Raw genomic sequence first — 19296 nt, forward strand, 5'->3', positions numbered from 1 at the left:
GGAGAGAGGGGACGCCCCATCCCCCGGCGCCCAGGCTCCCCTTTTCCGAGCCCAAACACAGATAACTTCGCAGAAATCGCGGGGGATTGGAGGGGGGGAAGGCGAGAAAAGAAAAAGGGGAAGATGAGGCTGAACCCTCCTCCACGTCTACAAGGCGCTCAGGCCTCCGAAGTTGTGGCCCCCCCCCCGCAGCCCTTTACACCCCATAAACGGTAACAGCCCTCATTTTCTTTTATGGCGCTTGGGGCTGGTCGGTTGCTTGGGCTCTGCCTCTGTCAGGACTTGTGCTTGGGAGGGGTGCGCGGGGCGGGGCCCAGAAGCCCCCCACCCCCCGGCAGGCCTGGCAGGGCGCGGGGGCGCAGTCCTTCAGTCCCCTGAGAGCCCCTGACTGTCCGTGCCCGCGGCCACGTTGGGGCGGCCGGGCTCCAGTTTCCCTTCTGGCAGATTCTTTAGGAGGCAGGTCCTCAGCTCTCGGTCCTGCCGCAGCCCCGACCCCAGCTCCCACCCCCGTCCCCCCGCCAGGGAAGAAGGCCTCCCCGGAGTCGCCATGGATCCGGTTTGGGAAACTCTTGGGGCTCCAAGATGAAAGAGTGGCCGTTCCCAGCCACTGGCCACCGTACGCGACACCCCAGCCCGACTTCTCTGAGGCCTCCCCGCCGTCCCGCAAATGGACACAAAGCCGGGAGCAGGGCTTCGCCGACCCTTGTTGTCCAGCGTTCCTCCGCTGCCTGCATCGCCAGACAGCCGGCCTGGTAGGCAGAGCTGAGGCCCGTCCGAGCCTGGCTGCTGCAGGTTTTGGCTCCCGAAGGCCCGCTAGAGACTAAACTGAGGTTCTGTCCTCCATTTCAGCCCGCCCCCACCCCAGACTCTACCCAGGCTCCCCTGTCCCGGAGAAGAAGGTGCAAAGAGCTGACCCGCAAAAATTAGAAAAGAATCAATATTTTATTTGGCAAAAAGTTAAATATTTCAACACAATTTGGTCAGTAGGCCTTGAGGTAACTATTGCAAAATATACAGTGTACGTTCAGCCTGATGGAAACCCCAGATTCATCAAGGATACAAATCTACGGTAGCCCAATGGCGGTTTCATAGTGTATAATTTATTATCAATAAAATTAACTCCATTACAATAAGCATTCATTTTCCCCCAATTAAAATTAAACGTAAACCATAGGTAGTAACCTTCTGCACATACGTATAGCTCCAAGTTTCCTTACTGTTTGGTGCAAAAACAATATTCAAACTTGTTTGATTACTTTTTCTTTAATATGTGGATTATATATACACAATGGACAAGACAGGTCTATAGAGCATGTAGAGACTAAAATGTCCGCATTTCAAAAATGGAGAAAACCATGAATCTATGCGTCCAGGAGAACCCTTTCTTTTCTTTTTTTAAAATTTTATTTCACTGGGAAATCCTTACAGCTAGTTTACAATCAAAGGTTAACAGCCTAGTTATACAGAAGACATATTCCACTACAGAGCTATACCCCTATGCAATGCTTTCTCCCCTCATAAACAACCTGAGTTCAAATCGAATTCTAGCTTTCACAATCACAACGGGTGCATCACCCATCACAGAAGTTTGAGTCACAAAACATAATTACCACAATAAAACACAGTGTTCAAGTATCTGGGCAGATCGCTCTGCCGCACAAAAAGCAAATTAAATTAACTACACAGACTAAACACTATACAGCCCGCCGTCAACACTTGTGCATTATAAAAAGGTAGTTTTTTTTTGTTTGTTTGTTTATTTAAGTCAGGAACAGGTAGATTTTTTAAAAATATATACAAGCTAGCACATACAGCCATCAGCGCTAATGCCCCCCCCCCTTTTTCTGTCTTATAGAAAATGGAAAGCTTACAATACCTCCTCCATCAAAGCGGCAGGCCAAGGAACCAGCCTGAGCAGGGTTTGCCAGGGGGAGATGAGGCCTGGAGTTTAGAGCCGCTTTCTGCGGGGTGGTGGAGGCCGGGGTGGGGTGGGGGTTAGGAGAAGGGGACGGGCAGTTCTCTCTCTCTAGCTCGCTCTCTTTTCAAATTAACTTGAGTCACATCACTCGTCTTTTGCTCGGTCCTTGTTGATTTTCTTCATTTTCATCCTGCGGTTCTGGAACCAGATCTTGACCTGCCTCTCGGTGAGGTTGAGCAGTCGTGCCACCTCGTACCTGCGGTCCCTGGTGAGGTACATATTGAACAGAAATTCTTTCTCCAGTTCCAGCGTTTGGTGTTTTGTATAGGGGCAGCGCTTCTTCCGCGTGGAGCGAGCGTGGAGCCAGTTGGCAGCCGGGTTACCTGCGTGGGAGCGAGAGAGAGGAGGGATTTAGGAGGAGAAGCAGCACACCCATCCCTCTCCGCTGGGGGCTAGGAAAACTCCTGGGGTCTTCAGCCAAAGTTCAGGACGCTGCTGAATTGGTTAGGGAAGGCAGGCGAGCCTCCAACACAATGGAACCCTGGCACAGACGCAGGGACGGTCACTTACAATTGCACGCCGTAAAACCTCGGCTCCCTCCTCCCCTCTGAGGCCCTCCTTTCTCTTCCTCTGTCCTCCGGTCCCCTCCTCTCCTTCCTCCCGCTCTCCGCACATTGTGTAAGAAGTGAAATTTGAAAACAGATCTCTTTCTTGCCACACAGGGGGAAACCACTCTGCCCTGTATTCCTTAGCAAGATTAATATTCTATTCTCCCTCTCACTATCTTCCCTTCCCACCTTTCCTTCTACTACTCTCCCCACTCCTTATTTTGACCTCCCTGGAAGGCCGTGGGAGCGGGGCAGGCCGGCACGGTGCCCCTAGGCACCCCAAGACCGTTGATCACTTCTCGGGTTTATTTGAATAATCTAGCATGGGGACCCTCGTGTCCCGGTGGCCTGCAGCCACATCTTGGGCAGGATTTACACCGCCATTGGCTGGAGCAAGAAGTGGAGGGAATCAGCAGTCTTCCCCAGCGTCCCGGGTCAGGCTGCCCCGGCTGGCTGCAGTTGCTGCCGCCGCTCCCGGACAATCTAGCCGCACAAAAGACTTTCTCTGCCGCGCTGCTTTCGAAGAATCTCCCAAAGTATCTCTGTCTTGGTCCCGGGCAGCCAAGGAAAGGGGCGGTGGGTCTTGGCTCGTACCGCAGCGCCTGCCCCGCCCCCTCTCTCGGCAGCAGCCGCCTCCCCTTCCCCGGAGCCCGGCGCGCCCGCTTGTCACTGGTTTCAGGACTTGGGGCCCCATCCGAGGCCTCCCAAACAGCAACTTCTGGCTCCCGGCCTTTGCTCAGGAGGCTCCCAGCGCGGGCGAAGGCTGGTTCCGGAGAAAGCTGGCGGGCCGGCAGATCCGGGTGGCCGGCGTGGAGGCGGTGGCTGGTCTGGAGGGAGGAGACACTTACTGGGATCGATGGGGGGCTTGTCTCCGCCGCTCTCATTCTCAGGATTGTTTTCGGAGAAGGCGCCTTCGCTGGGCTGTTTTTCTCTATCAACTGGAGGAGAACCACAAGCATAGTCAGTCAGGGACAAAGTGTGAGTGTCAAGCGTGGGACAGTCACCCCTTCTGGCCGACAGCGGTTCAGGTTTAATGCCATAAGGCCGGCTGGAGGGCAAGCCCGCGAAGGAGAGCGCGCCGGGCGTGGGCTCCAGCCAGGAGCGCATGTACCTGCCGTCCGGCGCCGCCGCCGCCACGGGCGCCTGGGGGTGCACGTAGGGGTGGTGGTGATGGTGGTGATACACTGCCGCGGGCACCGCATTGGCGCCCGCCGCGTGCACCGGGTTCCACGAGGCGCCAAACACCGCTGCCTTGGACTGGAAGCTGCACGGGCTGAAATCGGGGTGCTCCGCCAGCGCCGCGGCCTGCCGGGGGGGCTGGCCCAGGGCTCCCGGCGCGTAGCGGCCCGCGCCCAGCTCATCCGCGGCATCTGCGCCCAGCAGGAATGAGTCCACGTAGTAGTTGCCTAGGGCCCCGGTGGTGGCCATCGCCGTGCCCCGCGCCCGGCCGGCCCGGACCGACCCGCGGAAATTATGAAACTGCAGATTTCATGTAACAACTTGGTGGCACCAGGGGGAAGTACAGTCACCTAATAAGTTGCCGGGGCCCGCGCCCCCATTGGCCGCGCGCGTCACGTGCCCGCCCGGCAGAACAATAACGCATAAATCACTCCGCACGCTATTAATGGCCCAGTGTTTTGCAGTCGTAATTTTTATAGCAAAAGCCATATGTTTTTATGCAAAGGGATCGCAGCGCTCCACGATCGGGTTTGTTTTAATTGTGGCCAACGAAGATTAAAAGATCAAATTTGGCCTTGCCGCTGTACTCCCTTCCCCTCCCACGGCCACCACCAGACATACACTTCTTAAGCGGACTATTTTACATCACAATTAATCACGCCATCAGCAAGGCGCGGGTCCCGCGTGCAAGTGCGGCCGGCGGAGCCCCTCACATAAAATTAGACAATAATTGAAGCCATAAAAAGGCAGCCAAATCGCATTCTCGCTCTACTGTATTTAAATCTATATTTATGATATTTCATAAGGAGTTATTGTTTCAGAAGCCACACAGGCTGGTGGGAAGTTGGGAACGACCAACAGATCCGTTTGACTCGTCGTGGCTCCCAGCTGTAAAAATTTACGAGGACTTGGAAAGGTTAAATTAGACTGTTGTGTTTGGTTGGTGAGCTCCCTGTAAATAATCCTTGTGGTCCCAGGAGACGCGAGTTTACCCGGGGCCGGTCGAGAAAAGTCAAATTCAACGCAGTATCCGTCCCAAACTGAGCCACCACCGCCCCTGTCGGAGGGCGCTGGGCAGGGACGGGCCGCCGAGAGGGCGGCACCTATTGTGGGCCCCCGGAATCTGCCCGACTGGAGCGCAGGGCGCCCGGACAGCTACCAAATTCGCCACTGAGCCTCCAGCGAGGGCCCGATCGAGGAGCGGCCAGAAAAGGAGCGGCCAGCCGTCCCTGAGGCGATGGGCTTGCGGACCAGGTTGTGACGCGCGCTCGGCCCCAACCCCGCGCACACGCGAGCCCAGCGCGCCCTGCTCGTGGTCAGCCCGGAATCACTATCCCCCACCCCCGGCGGACGCAGCAGGCGGCCCAGCCCCGTGCTCCAACCTCGAAGGCCCTAACGCTGAGCTCTGCAGGCCTCGTCGCATTCCCTGAATCTGAGCTGCGAAAAAACACGAGGCAGTTATCAATGAAAGGCGAGTCCGCTGGCGAAAAGGCAGACCCGCCTAAGAGATCCCGCGGCTCCAGTAGCTGGGAGGCCCGCACCGGAGCGGTTGGCCTCCGGGCCCCCGTATGAGTCCTTCAGGGCTCCTTCCTGGCTCCTATCCCGGGCCCGCCTCGGTTACCCACCCGACCCGAGGCTCGGCAGAGTTACAAGGCCCAAAGCGAGGGGCCGCCGCTCAAGTCCAGGGCTAGAAATTAAAACGGGGAGGGGCACAGGGCATTGACTTTTAATCCCATTCCTTAGTTTGGCCAAATTGAGGAAGGTATTTCTCACCCCTTAGAGTCTTTCAGAGGTAAATTAAAAGGCCTCGGCCTGGAGGTTAATTGAAAAACAAAAACAAAAAGCTACTCCAAACCCGAACAGAAAGAGGCGACTCCTAAAAACGGGGTAATTAAATTCACGTGTGAACACTGTGCTTGCAAGAGTGTGTTTCTCATTAGCCCACTTCCCTGGAGGCGAGGGCGGGCGGGCGGCATCGGTCGCTTCCATCTTCTTTTTTGCCTTCATCCTCCCCAACTGTTCCAGTAATCCCCCAAGCCCTGATACACCCCTATCCCAGGCGGGGACCCTCAAATGCCAGGCTCTCCCCGAGAATGAGGCTGCCAAGCCGAGCAGAGACCAACCGGGTGCCCCTTCCTCGGCCCGCGCCGGAAGAGGGAAGTGGCCGACACAATGAACTCCCACGTGGCCGGTCCTGGCCGCCTCGGCCCCCTCCTCCCTAATATTTTCCTTTCCCTGTAAATTCCTCCGCCTTATCCGCACCCTCACCGCAGCCCCGGGTGTCCCAAATATCGACCTCTTAGATTTTCATTAAGAAAAATTAACCCTGGAGGAAACCTTCACTCCTAATTATAATTGTCTGCCAACGGGCTGGATACCCCTGCTTGCCGTTTCCTTTTTTTTTTTTTTTGTAGCCAGGGAAGACACCAGTGATTATTAGTATTTTTTTAAATTAAAAGGCTGGGTTTCTTTAAATAGCCTTAGCGCCCCCAAATAGGACGCTTACTAAATAATTAGCAGGCGTCGAGAATTAATCAGTCTTTACTGATGCCTAGAAAGGAGGGAAATCACAAAACTAAATGTTATCCCTATTTAGCCCACAGGTTTGGGGAGAGAATATTCAGGCTTTTGTGTCTGCTTTTATTTTGGAAGTGAAAAGGATTGTGTGTGCATACAGAAACATTAAATGTGTGTGATTACAAACTGCCTCTTCTAAGCCTGAGAGTTCAAAAACCTTGGCCTCCAAAACAAATCCAATACTCAGGTCCTGCAAATGGCAGGGAGGAATTGAGGCGAATGCCCTATGCTGGCCTTTCAGAAAACAGGAGGGCAGGCTGAGCAGTGAAAATAGTTCCTGGGCTGCTGGAGCTGGGAAGCGAAGCGCTGCTCCGTGGGCTTTAGCCTGAAGGCCCGCACGTGTGTTGGGGGATATGGAGGGGTAGAAGTTGTTTTCAGTTCCCTGTAGCGAGAATGGTCCCTCTGGCTTCAAACCGTGGCCTACAACTTGGAACACGGACTCAAGTTTGTATTCCAACGGTTCTGGAATTTAGGATTCCTTTCCCCTATTATTTGAAACAGACTGGCACTGGAAGGGTTCCCTTCTCTAGCATCTGTCCCCACAAGGATGCCATATCTAACATACTCTGAACCTGACAGAAGTTACTGGCAAGCAAGCAGCCAATCTTTGCCCTAGCGGGGCTCCCTTATCTCGGTTAAAGCCGGAGCCTGGACTCGCAGGCCGGGAGAGCCGAGGAAGCTTCCCGGCAGAGTTCCCTGCGTGATGCTCCACCGAGCCTGGCTAGGCCTCAGCCCAGGTCTCAGCCTCAGCTCCCCAGTGAAGTTGGCAACAGGCCTCCTTGCCCTCGGAGTGGGCACACAGAAACGCCGTGAATGCCCCTAATCAGATCTCCTAGGCTGCCGTGGAGTAGAAACGCCAGGCCGCCGCCATCCGGTCGTGATCGTAACCGAGACCTTGTCTGCGCCGTGGCACACCAGGCCCAGATCCACAGCCCTCGACAGCCGCGACCCTCGAGCCCTTCCTCTGCAGATTCCGACCTCTACTTGAACGCGCATAGAAAAATAAGACACCCTCACTCCACCGCTCTCCCCAAGCAAGCCCTGGATCTCTCCCCGTTCCCTTCCAAAGGAATGTTGGGGAGGAGAGGAGGTGGAGATAGAAAACTGGACATAGACTGAAGGTGAAAGAAAAACAAAGAAAAGGAAAGAAAAAACGGAAGGGGTAAAGAAGAAAGAGAAAAAAGAGGAAGGAAGGAGGGAAGGAAAGAAGGAATAGTCAAAGGCAGCTCTTGGGAGTAGAGGGCGGTTTACAGAGGGAAGGGTAAGTGACAAAGCCAGGATCCCAGCTCCTGTCAGCCCTGTCCCTCATAATTTAGACTGAGTCTCCACTGGCAAAGGGATCTTTCCTGATCCCGTACCCTGGATTGGGGCTGGAGGTGTCCCAGCCTTGCAGGAGAATGGCAGAGTCCCTAGCCAGGCGCAGGCCTGGAGCGGGGGAGGCCCAGGATGGAAGCGTGCGCCCCTGACCTTGAATGGCCCGAGGCCCAGAATTCCTACCACGCCCCTGGCGTCCTCGAAGGAGCAGCTAACCTGACCGTACCTGCTCCGGGCCAGGTGGGGGCGGGGGGGTGAAGCCAGCAGCCTGGCAGAGCGCTGAGAAGGAGGCAGCGTCGAGGCTCCTGCGCGGGATAAGCCGCGGTTGCCACCGCAGGCCTGGCACGACCAGGGCCCGGATGCCCCGCCCGGCCCGGCCCCGCGTGCACAGGTACCTGAGACGATTTCAACTGAAGTAATGAAGGCAGTGTCGTGCTGTCGAGAGAAAGGTGGATCCCAACAACAGGAAACTACCTAAATCACCGACCAGTTCTGGTGCTGCCCGCGCGGAGCTGCCTCGCCCGCCGCCGCCGCCGTTACTGCCGCCGCCGCCGCCAAAGGAGAACCCTGTGATCGCGCCCGGCCCCTCGCCAACCTGCGCCCGCCGCTGTCAATGTGTGTCCCAGGCTGCCGCTAAGGCATCACGGAGGGAGAAGCCACCGGCCCCGGTAAGGTAAACCTGGGAGAAGAAGGGAAGGAAGGTAAAGGAGAGAGAGGAAAACGGAAGGAGGGGAGAAAGCGAGAAGAGAGGAGGGAACGAGCAGTGTGCAGGCTGGTTTCCCAAATCTTGCAGCTCAGCGACCCGGCGCGGCGCCGAGCGGCGGCAGCCCTGGGCGATTCGAAAGCGCAAGGGACAGCAAGGAGTCCGGCTCCCTGTCTGGCCTCGGCCTCCCGCGCTCGCTCCCTGCCACTCGCTCTCCCCCTCTCTCCCTCCCCGCCAGCCAGCCAGCCAGCCGGGGCGCGCGCTCCTGCGCCCCCTCCCCCTGCTGTCGCCCCCCCCACCTCCCGCGAGCAGGAAACGCGTGGCCCCGCCGAGGGCGACCAGGTCGGGGAGGCCTGCTGGGGGAGGGAGGACCCATGCAGCCCCGCCGCGGTCTACCTAACCGCTGCTGCGGACGCTAGTGACGCGCTGTGGGCCCAGCCTGCTCCCCGGAGTCCTAGGCTGGGGGTCATTTAGGACCCGGAGACCCACGAAATAACCAGCCTCTGCGAACCTCCCCGGGGGCTCCCGAAAGAAATCCTGTTTGGCTTCCTCTGTCTATGCAGCTCCCCTCTCAACTGAAACCACTGGTCCAAGACAGCCACAATCCAGATATACTAGCAAGTCATAAAACTGAACAAAAGCCGACAAACCTTACGGCACCAGGGCTATAGGGCCCAGACAAATTACGACCGTCTAGGTAATATTTAAATAGATGCCTAAAGTAATTGCAGGGGGCGCGGGCTAGTCCTCCTGTTGTAAAAGTGGTGGACGGGATAAAGTGGAAGGTGAAGATAAGAAGTAAAAAAAAAAAAAAAAGAGGTAAAATTAAAAAGCTTCATTCCACAGCTTTTATTCTTCTATAAGAACATAAACATCGTCTTTTCCACGCACAGCAGCATTACAATATTAATTTATTCTGATTTAAGATTAGAAGTAAATAGAGCTAGAACTAACATTTATAATAACGATAGAATGCATTTGCATAAAACAAGATTGGCAATTTTTCATAATAATAGACATTTATACAGATTTGTATTTTATAGTTTTTTCTTTTTCTGCACCTACAGGTTTGACCCTTTTATGCATGTAACTTCACAGTATAAAGGAAACCTAACAGTGTCTCCCTTCTCTAGTCTATTCCGCTTGCCCCAGCCCTCCTTGGCTTCCGTGAATTTTAGAAAGAAAAAGAAAAGAAAAGAAAAAAGGGAAAAACGAGGAAAAAAACCTCCACAAGGTAGGGAGAATTATGGTGTGCTTGTTGTGTGTTACCAGTGGTAACAATTATTTAATGACAAAAAAATCCACTAAATCTGCAGGTATAAACAAAACAACATATGATTATTTATCTACAGCCAGAAGGGCATGGAAATTCAGAGTAAGTGAAGTAATTTAGTCCCACAATGCGAGACCTTACACAAACTGGAAGAGAAGTTTCCTTCTCCTGGTCATTCTTTTCTTCTTTTAAAGCTGGGATATCGTACAGAGGAAGGAAAAATTAATCTTTCTGACTTTCTCAGTTTTGCCAATCAGCCAAAGTCAAGCCCTTTTGCCAACCTGCGTGTCCATGCCTGCAAGCCCTTCTCTTTGCCAAGGAAGAAAGGAAGAAAGAAAAAAGAAACCCAGGGGCCTGTATCCCCTGATTAAACACAGCCCAGCACTCCAGGCAGGCAAGCCCGGTGGCGGCTCCTTGCACCATTGACCTCAGGCCAGACACCTCAGCTGCCTACAATGCGACCTCCGCCTTCTGGCTAGGTTTGCCGGCCCTGCAGGAAACCAGCTCCACCGGGAGGACAGAGGCCATTTCAAGCAGTGGAACCCCGAGACAGCAAACCATCCCTGTCACCGCTTTACATTTAGGACAATATCTCTCTATATAGAATTTTAGCGCTATATGGCTTTTTCCCCCAGAAAACAACAAATAAACCAGCACCAAGCAAACAGAAAAAGAAACAAAAAGTCAGAACAAACCAGCCCTGCACAGATGTAACGGCCAGCGAAATGGTGAGTGTGGGAGGGAGGAATGGGGCTCCCGCACAGGTGCAAGTTCCTGGGCAGAGCCGAAGACAGAGGGAGTAGAACGGCTCTCTGGAAGCGAAAAGAACCGCATTGCCTGGAGCTTCATCAGGAAAAATTAAAGTTGGCTGTGAGCTCCCGGATCCGGTTTTCTCGGTTCATTTTCTTCAGTTTCATTCTGCGGTTCTGAAACCAGATTTTAACTTGTCTGTCCGTGAGGTGGACGCTGCGGCTGATCTCTAGGCGCCGCTCTCGAGTAAGGTACATGTTGAACAGAAACTCCTTTTCCAGCTCCAGCGTCTGGTGCTTGGTGTAGGGGCAGCGTTTCTTCCGGCCGCTCTTTGCAGTGAGCCAGTTGGCTGCGTTTTCGCCTTTGGAATTGCCTGGCATTTAAGAGAATAAAGAGGGGAAGGTTAAATCGAGGCCACGCGGGCTGCACGCAGGGGTGAATTCGGATCGTGCCTACCGTAAGAGGGATGCTCTGAGTCACACGGAGAGAGTTATGCCCCCCTTTAGCATGCCCAGGGAGAGCAGTTCCTCCAAAAGTCATGTGCAAAATCGAGTGGGCCTCCAATCTACACCTACTCTCCCAATTTACATTTTCCTCCACTTTTTTCCAAACACCTGTTTTAACACAAAGCTGCCAGGCGCTTGCAGAAGGAACGGCCTGGGAGGGCAGGCTGTATATCTTGAACTTAACGCCTTTCTTTGCTTCTCGCCCCAAGGCAGACAAGCATTTCCTGCAGCCCCCAGGCTGGGGGCGAAGAGTGGTTACTTGGAAGGGGGGCAGGCAACGTGGCTGTGTCTCACTCCAGTTCCCTGGTTGCCCAAGGCCTGATGAGGAGAGGAAGAAGGACATAGATGGGACATGGGGAAGGCACGAAAAACTGATTGGGGTCAAGGACCCTGCCTCGCGTCTCTCCAGGAGCCAGGGACGTGCAATCTGGGCGATTTCGAGTTCCAGGGGAAGCGAAATGGCCCCTTTCTGACTCTCAGATCAGGGCCCAGGCATCCGGGCTGCATATGCCTTTTCTTCTCCCCGCAACGAGGATTCCCGTCCCTCCAGCAACTTTGAAAAAAGCAAGGGGGATCGTAAACTCGAACTTCGCCGGTTAATGGGCTTATTTATTGGTGCTGGCGGCTGCTTATTTTGGATGCCTTACAAACATCCGCGCTATCTGCGGGCGAGACACTTTCCCTCCCTCCCCCTCCCCCCCGCGTGGGCCGCGCCTGGCAGGCTGGGCCCAGACCACCGCTTAGGGTGCTCCGGGGCTCGGAGAAGGGCACGCACAAGAGGGGAGCTGCTTGCCGGTGTCCTCGCCCCCAGTCGGAGGACGTCTTGGTGTGGGGCGCTAAGCCTGACATGAATTTTTACTGCGTCCCCACGCCCAAATATTAAAAAGCAAGTTCACAAGGTCAGCCTACTTGCAGTTCGGGCCAAGGCCGGCCGGCTGCCGTGCGGACTCCTGGCTCTCTGCTCCTTCCCTTCTCTGGGTCTGCCTGTCTGCCGGCCCGCCTGACTGCGGCCCTTCAGCGCGCCCTGCTTACCCAGGGAGTCCTTCTCGGGCGAGGCTTTGCTGCTCTCGGAAGGGGCGGGGGAGAGCTCCTCCGCAGCCGAAGACGACGCGTGCGCCTCCTCGTCGCCCTGCGAGCCCCCGCCACCGCCACCGCAAGCCAGCGTGGGGGGCGGCGGCGAATCGAGGGCTCGCTCCTTCCGGGCTGCATCCGCAGAACCGGAGGCGAGCGCGGGTGGCGGGTCGAAGCCGCGCCCCGGGGGCTGAGCAGGGAACGGGCCGGCGCCGAGCTGCTGCGCGCCGCCGCCGCTGCCGTAGCCCTTGGCGGTGCCATAGGCCTGAGAGAGGCGGAAGTAGCCAGGCACTGGCACCCCGCTGGAGGTGCCCAGGGCGCAGCCGTCAGGCGGCGGGCCCCGCGGGAAGGGGCCCAGCTCGGCAGCGGCGGACGAGCCTTTGGGGCATTTGTCAGCCGAGTCGTAGAGGCAGTAGGAGCTCTCCTCTTTGATGTTCTGCGCGAAAGAGCACGAGGTGGCCTGCGGCGGGGGCTGGGGTGGTTGCGGCTGGGGCGGCGGCTGCTGCTGGGGCTGCGGCGGCGGCGGCCCTTCGGGCGGCTCCAGCCGGCATGACCGGGGCGCTTCCAGCCACAGATCTATAGGCGCGGGCGCGTAGCCGTGAGCCCCGGAACCCAGGCCCCCGCTGCCACCACCGCCGCCCGGCGACGCCGCCTCATTGCGCTTGCCTCCCAGAGCCGGGAAGAGCCCGCAGCTCTGCAGCCCGTAGGGCAGGTCGGCGGCCGACGGCAGGTAGACCCCGCCGTGGGCATAGTAGCCGCCGCCGCCGCCGCCGCCGCCCCCCGCGCCGCTGCCACCACCGCCAGCCTCGCCTCTGCCGGAGCTGATGAGCGAGTCGACCAAAAAAGAGTTCGCGGCGGGGCTCTCCGAGCATGACATTGTTGTGGGATAATTTGGCGAAGGAAGCAGATAGCCCTTTCTGGCTGACATTTCTTGTGCAAAACATGCTGAATACGATTAGCAATCCCCCCGCACCGCGGCGAGCGCCCGCAGCCAATCCTGAGCCAGAGTTTCCGCGCGACCACTCCCAGTTTGGTTTCGTAGGCGCGGGGCCGCTCTCCGAGGGCGCCCTCCGAGCCCGCGATTGATATAAATATGTAATCTGTATTGATGGGCCGCGAGACGCACACCCAATACCTCAGCCCAAAGGCCAGGAGCTGCGGGGGCCGCCCCAACGTGGCTGGTAGGGGCCCTGGCCCCTGGGCTCGCTCCCCCCATGCCCAGGCGCGCGCCCTCCTTTGGGGCCTGTTTGAAGGGCCCCTGGGCCCCGCGCAGTTAACAAGTGGGGTGTTTACGGTGCGCACCCCGGCCCGCCTTGGGTGCTCCCCATTTTAATTTCGGAATCAGCCACCAGACCTCGGTGCACTCTAGACACTAAGGGGGGGGGCCGTCAGGGCCTCAAGCTCTTCCCATTCAGCCCTGGAACTGGAGCTGTCTCCCCAAGGTGGTGGACCTATTCCTAAGGTCACCAGGATCCTCAGAGTGTCCGAAATCCAGAGCAGACTGGAAGCCGGCAGTTGCCACTTCTTTCTTGCATCCCTCACAGAACTCTTCCCAAAATGCAACGCCCTGGCCTCTCAACCCCGTATGCGCTCCGCTCCTCCTCCGCCAGTGGGTTGATCCAGTTAAGATGTTTACCTATGGCGTGCTCACCTGGCTTGCCTTCTCTGCAGCTCCTGTTGGTGAACCTTGGTGGGCTGCCACGAGTGGGGGGTCAAGGCGACTGACAATTTTGGCTGAGAGACTTCCCCACCCTTACTCCAAGGCCAGAGGGAGGTCCAGCCACCCCACAGCCACATCACCCTGGCAGCCTCCAAGCTCATACGCCTTTGGGGGAAGTGAAAGAAATATTGATCTTCAGGGTTTTTGGCTTACCGGGAGGCGAAGACCTGGAGGGGGAAACTTGGAGGGGGGGTGGCAAACGGACACCTCTGCCACACAATTCTCGAACTCTCCCTTTAGCCTTGGCATTCGCACGCTGCTGGAGGCTACGACAAGAACGAGTGTCACCACACTCCTAGGTCTCGGTCCCCTCCCCTCTTCCTCCCTCCCCTCCAAACCCAAGGCTGGGGCATCCCTCACTCCCGCAGAGTGCGCATTTTAACGAGGCCCGCGGTGAGGAAATCCGTTCTCTGTGAGGCCTGGCTGGGCTCGTGGCCCAGTTATAGGCGCGTTCGGAGGCCAGGCCCTTTGCTCAACAGACACCGGGGCCTCCTTCTTCCCTGGCTGTAGGGACCGCGCTCTTAGTCAACTGGAAACGGCAGGGCCAGGGCGCTAGCCCCCAAGTGTGGGCCTCATACATGTCTCAGGAAATGCGACCTTTTCCGGCCGGATCCAGGGAGCCCAGGAGGTCGCTGCCTTGCCCCTGGCCTACGGGCTAGAGCTCTCCAGGATGCCCCAGGCCTGCCCACTCCGCCAGCTCCGGTCCCTGCAGAGGGCTTGACTGGAGCTGCCGAACGCCGGGATCCCGCTGCGGGCGGCGGCGGGGAAAGACCCTTGCCTTCCGGGTGATTTGCCAGGCACTTGGCCTTGTTCCTCCCAACGTGAACTCAGTCGGAGGAGGAAGCCGAGCCTGAGAGGACCCAGAGAGAGCGTATGGGAGAGCTGGCGGCAGAGCCCTGGTGCTGGCTTCTGAGATGCAAGTAAGCAGTTGCGGTCTCTGCCGGCAGCCGCTGCTCGGCGCGCAGCACCCGGAGGCCGTGCCACCGCTTGCGCTTCGCTCCAGCCACTTACACCTCTGCGCCCCGCGGTGACCGGCTCTGCAGACTGGACGTCTGGGGTGGAGAAGAGAGGGATAGAGAAAGAGAGGAACAGAAGGAAAGAAGGACAGAGGGAGAGAAAAGAGAGGGAGAAAAGGGGAGAGAGAGCATGAGAGAGTCAGCTCTCTCCAATCCGACAGGGTCTTGAGGCGGCCGTAGCGGCGCAGCCGAATCAAGTGAGGGGTCTGTGCCGAGAGATCAGGATCTGTCCTTCACTCTCCATATCACTCAAACGCACAAGGCCAAGGCAAATTTTAATCGGGCTAGGCTCACGAGGTCAACGAACTTGAGTACCAAAAGCTTCAGACCACGCAGCCCAGGATCCTTCCCCAGATGGACTTGGTCCTTACCCACCTTGTAAGGAGAGTGAAACTGACTGGGACTCTCGTGCTCAGCAGTGCTACTGGGAAATGCCACAAAGCTGAGAACTGCCTGAGAAGGGGGTTTTGCCCCTCAGCACGGTCCATACCTCTCAGGAAATCTCTGCCCAGTGGGAAGTAGGTTCCAAGTACAGGAGAGGGTCCCTTGAGGAGAATGAGCTCCCAGCAGGCCAGTGAGCCAGGACTTGGTGCCTTTTCAGACAAAATGCAGAAAGCAACTTCCCAGCCCACAGGTTAGGAAGGACCAGTGGCCACAGGAGAGAATGCTTGAGATGGTGGAGGCTAAAAAAATAAAGTGAAAGACAGCGCTCTAAAGGATCTAAACCTGTCTTCTTAACCTTTTTGGAAGTTAAAGCCCCCTTTGGTAAATCTAAGGCCATGTTCTGACTCTTATCCTGTGAAAAATGCACATCTGTGCATTCCCACAATTTGACCCATTATTTTCAAGGAGTTCACAGACCCCTCAAAGCCTTTTCCTTGGGGTCTCCAGAATGTTCCAGGGCTCTCTGGGAAATCAGAAGCCCTGCCAGTTTGACTAGTAAGACAAGCTGGGTACCCGGCTGTAGGCAGCTCAGGCCCAATCTAGTAAGAGCTCTGTAGGGTGGCCAAATGGGCTTCTAGGCTGAATGGGATCCAAGAGCATGCACGCTCCAACCAAGGTTACAAATATCAGTTTGGTACCGCATCTGCTATGAGAAGGCCACCTCAGCTGTGGAGCAGAGGAGGTGGAAGGCCTGCTGAGGGCTCACACACCATGGCATTGGCACTTGGGTCTTCATGGACCTTTGGGGAAAGCTGGAGGTTTCTCTCCAGCGTCTTTTCCCCCCTTCTAATAAACCAAACGGGATGTCGAGTTTGTGCGGTTTCTTGCTTGAAAAAAAAAAGAATATGTAAGCCTGTGTGGGATCCCCTCTCTGGCCCAGACTGCCACTCCACCTCCACTGCTGAGCCGAGAGTGTGTGGAGAGCCCGCAGATGCGCCTGGGAAGCAGACTGGCCTGCCTGGCTGGCTGGTTCGAACAAGAAGATATCTACACAGCAGAAGCTCAAGTAAAACGCCTGCTGCCTTCTCAGTCAGTCTTAGCGCTCCCAGCATCCCCGACCGCCCCCAAGCCTCCACACTCCCCAGACTGTAACACCGAGGTGTTAGCTTCCTCAATAAAATATTCCATTTATCGATCATCTCAGCTTTCCGGGGGTTCAATTCAATTGCAGCATGGGTTGGCTTCTGGACACTCTCTCTCCCTCTCGCCCATTTGCCTTCTTTTTTTCTCTTTCACCCTCTTTCCCAGCTGCCGAATTTCTCTCTTGTTGGTCAGGATGCCTTTGACCTAAAACTCTCTGGTGCCTACTTGCTTCAACCAGGCCTGTGCAGCTGCCAGGGCCCACATTTTATTTAGGAGTAAATATTGCTCATTTCTACCTGGTTAATTACATGCCCCTTCAGCTATGGAGCCGAAGTAAATGACAGGCTGGTGAAATAAGCCCTTTGGCAAGGATTACCATGCAGTTCACCAGATAGCGGATTGCTTCTCCTGAGTAGGCCCTTGCAAACCACGAGAAATAATAAACTGTTATTACCAAAAAATATTCTTATAAAAAATACCAGGTACTGAGATTGAGATAGCCAGTAAACAATTTTACTGTTTACAGTAAACAATATCTGAAGGTCACTCTCAATGCTTTCTGGGCTCAGAATTATCTGATCAGCTGTGGAGTTGAGATGCAGCCTCAGAGAGGAAAAATAAATGCTACTTCCACAAATCCATCTTTAACAAAAATTCTGGACTTTTTTGATTCACGCATTTACTGCATATTTAAAGTTTTTGGGGGTGAGCAGTAAACTTCTTCTCCTGTTCATCTTTAAGAATGTCAACCTTTTCAGGGATACAGTATTTGATGTGTCTGCTTAGAATCAATCAGGTGCAATGTGTCCCTAAATTTTTTTCTATATCCAACCACTGAACTGACCCTTCTCTCCTGATGGGGGGAGTGTTGGGGCCTTTTCATTCACCCCTCACATACACCCCTCAATTGCAATATCCTTAGTTTCATCCATCATAAACTGCCTCTGGCCTTGAAACTAGAGGCAGCTTTGGGATTTTAGGGAAGGCTCAGGCTGCAGAGAGCACCGTGTGGGCGCCCACTCCTTGCTTTATTCTGGGAGAGTTTGGGAGACCATGCTCAACAAAGACCAGTGACTGTGATCGGCAAAATTATACATGCACACACAGGCGGCACCTACTTTCTCTGAGATTCCCCCCTATTCACCCATGCACAGTATATTTGTGAAAAGAAAATAACCATTTCGAGAAACGAATGAAAACATACTGGAATAAAAAATTTGAAACTAGGAAAAGAGGAAATTTGAACCTGGCCTCCGAAATGTAAGTGATATGATTATTTAAAACTTGTTTTATGACAACTCTGACGGAGAAATTGATCAGAGTTTATCCTCAGTGCCAGCCTTTGAAACTGTATAGGTATTTACCAATACATTTTTTGCGCATTTGCAAAATGTGCAAAAGATCTCATTTTTGCATCTAAGAAATTGCTGCAAAACTCCAGCCAGATTTATAGTGGTACATTCCAAATAAGCAACACAGACTTCCCTGGCAGCCTCAAAAATATAATGCTACTTTTCTGAATTGACCTTTTTTGGAACAAATGTTACCCCCAATCTGCTGGGCAAACCTAGAGATCGCACATAGTAGGAAACCAGCTACCTCCCAGACTTCTGCCCCAGGGAATAAGCCTGTCCCAGCAGCTACGGTCGCTGACCACCTCATTGTTTCGAGTAGAAACTTTCAGTTTTCCCCAGTCCCGCCATCTCCCCCGACCCTTTTTTTTTTTTTTTTTTTTTTTTCCTACCACCACAATCCCGTATCCCAGCACAGCTGGGACCCTTTTGCTTGGATGCTCCCCATCCCAGGTTCATCCCATTCTGAATATTTCTACAAAATCTAAAGATCGCCTTAGGTGAAATGCTGGCGCATAGTTAAAATCGTCAGCTTTTCCACTGAGGCCTCCCCCTGCTTTCCAACCTTAGGGGGCGACGAGAGGAGGGGGGTCGAGTGGGCTGAGCGCCTATAGCGTCACCCCCCAGCTCACAAACCCAGCCACTTTCCCAGCCCTGCTCAGACACCGGCCCCACTCCCGCCCCAGCCAGATTGAAATTGCTAAACTTGTGGCCTCTTACCTTGACACATTTCCGAAATCACTGCCAAGGGAAAAGCTGGCTTCTCCGCGCCGCGACGCCTGCGAGGCCTAGAGAAGGCGCGTTGCTTTAAATTACAACACCAACCACTTCTTGAAGGTGAGCCCCCCTTTTTTTGATACGAAGGAGAGCGGGACAAGTGAAACAATGTAACGTGCCGCTCTTAGTATCTAAAGCGAACAAAGGCCAAGAAATGCGCTGGGGTTCTCGGCTCCCCGGCGGCTTTGACATTGATCGGAAGTGCGCCATCTCGTGGCGGCTGAGCGCCTAGGCCGGGCCCGAACTCCAGCCCGGAGCCGGGAAAGGAGAGCAGGCTCAAGGCAGAGACAGAGGGAGAGAGTGTGCCCAGCCCGCTGCTAAAGAGATCTCATTTTTACATCTAAGAAATTGCTGCAAAATCCCAGCCGGGTTTATAGCGGCTCATTCCAAATATGCAAATTGGCCTGCCCCGGACGGGTTTACGACCACATTGTCACAGCCATCGGAGGATAGGCTTTTATAGGGCTCAGAAATCAAACCCGCGCCCGCTCGCCGCCCTCCCTCGAACAGTCCTCCTGGCTAGACTCTCTGTAGCAACTTGTGAGACTTGGTTAATCTTTAACCGTCCCAAAGGAAGTCTCCTTAAATCCTAGGCTTCCCTGCCCACTCCTTCCTTGCCCCCCAGGAGAGTCCTTGTTCACCTCTGTGTGTCTGTCTATCAACCTAGACATTCATCTCGGGGGTCCGTCCCATTCTCCTTTGAGCTTGATTTCCCCAGTCGCGCAAGTTAGACAAACACACAAACAAATAAACAGAGCGGGGGTATGGGGTCTGGGGCCTCTCTCCAAATTCCATCCTCTCTGCTGCTCTGGTCCTGCCTGAGTGGCTAGGGAGAGAGTGGGGATGGAGGGGGGGTGGGCAACAAAAGGCTCTGGCCTTTCGCCCTGCCCCTCAAGGTTATGGGTGATGTCCAAATTTAAGGCAGAAGTTCAAAGGCAGGAAACAAAGAGGAAACCAGTATCTTTCTCTCCCCAAAGGGAAAAGGCAGCCTCAACTGGGAGCTGG

General features: G+C 55.1%; 2 protein-coding genes and 1 long non-coding RNA gene across 9 annotated transcripts; 1 reads left to right on the top strand and 2 right to left on the bottom strand.

Moving 5' to 3' along the window:
- Nucleotides 1–923: 923 nt before the first annotated feature.
- On the bottom strand, nt 924–7985 carry HOXA9 (homeobox A9). Of its 3 annotated transcripts, XM_082398028.1 has the most exons (3): nt 3638–7985; nt 3375–3464; nt 924–2301 (listed from the first exon to the last, which is right to left on the bottom strand). In XM_082398028.1, the coding sequence occupies exons 1-3, from the start codon at nt 3894–3896 to the stop codon at nt 2063–2065; spliced, it is 588 nt and encodes a 195-aa protein (XP_082254154.1). In that variant the 5' UTR covers nt 3897–7985; the 3' UTR covers nt 924–2062. The 3 variants fall into 3 exon arrangements, 2 of the variants coding, with proteins under 2 accessions (XP_082254154.1, XP_082254153.1); XM_082398027.1 differs by having other exon boundaries at nt 3375–7985; XR_014246330.1 differs by having other exon boundaries at nt 2182–2301; nt 2903–7985.
- Nucleotides 7986–7991: 6 nt separating this feature from the next.
- Nucleotides 7992–9474, top strand: LOC309631547. 3 transcript variants are annotated; one of them, XR_014246336.1, is made up of 3 exons: nt 7992–8264; nt 8863–8996; nt 9367–9474. It is a non-coding gene; the product is annotated as an uncharacterized lncRNA (long non-coding RNA). The 3 variants fall into 3 exon arrangements; XR_014246337.1 differs by lacking the exon at nt 8863–8996; XR_014246338.1 differs by lacking the exon at nt 7992–8264 and having other exon boundaries at nt 8271–8996.
- On the bottom strand, nt 9134–18722 carry HOXA10 (homeobox A10). 3 transcript variants are annotated; one of them, XM_082398004.1, is made up of 4 exons: nt 18235–18722; nt 14398–14671; nt 13773–13885; nt 9134–10695 (listed from the first exon to the last, which is right to left on the bottom strand). In XM_082398004.1, exons 1-4 carry the CDS (start codon nt 18242–18244, stop codon nt 10421–10423), a joined length of 672 nt encoding a protein of 223 aa, XP_082254130.1. In that variant the 5' UTR covers nt 18245–18722; the 3' UTR covers nt 9134–10420. The 3 variants fall into 3 exon arrangements, with proteins under 3 accessions (XP_082254130.1, XP_082254131.1, XP_082254129.1); XM_082398005.1 differs by lacking the exons at nt 13773–13885; nt 14398–14671 and having other exon boundaries at nt 18235–18627; XM_082398003.1 differs by lacking the exons at nt 13773–13885; nt 14398–14671; nt 18235–18722 and adding an exon at nt 11861–13544.
- Between the last annotated feature and the right edge of the window lie 574 nt (nt 18723–19296).

This window comes from Balaenoptera borealis (genome assembly GCF_965194805.1).
Source record: "Balaenoptera borealis genome assembly, chromosome: 7".
NCBI lineage: Eukaryota > Metazoa > Chordata > Mammalia > Artiodactyla > Balaenopteridae > Balaenoptera > Balaenoptera borealis.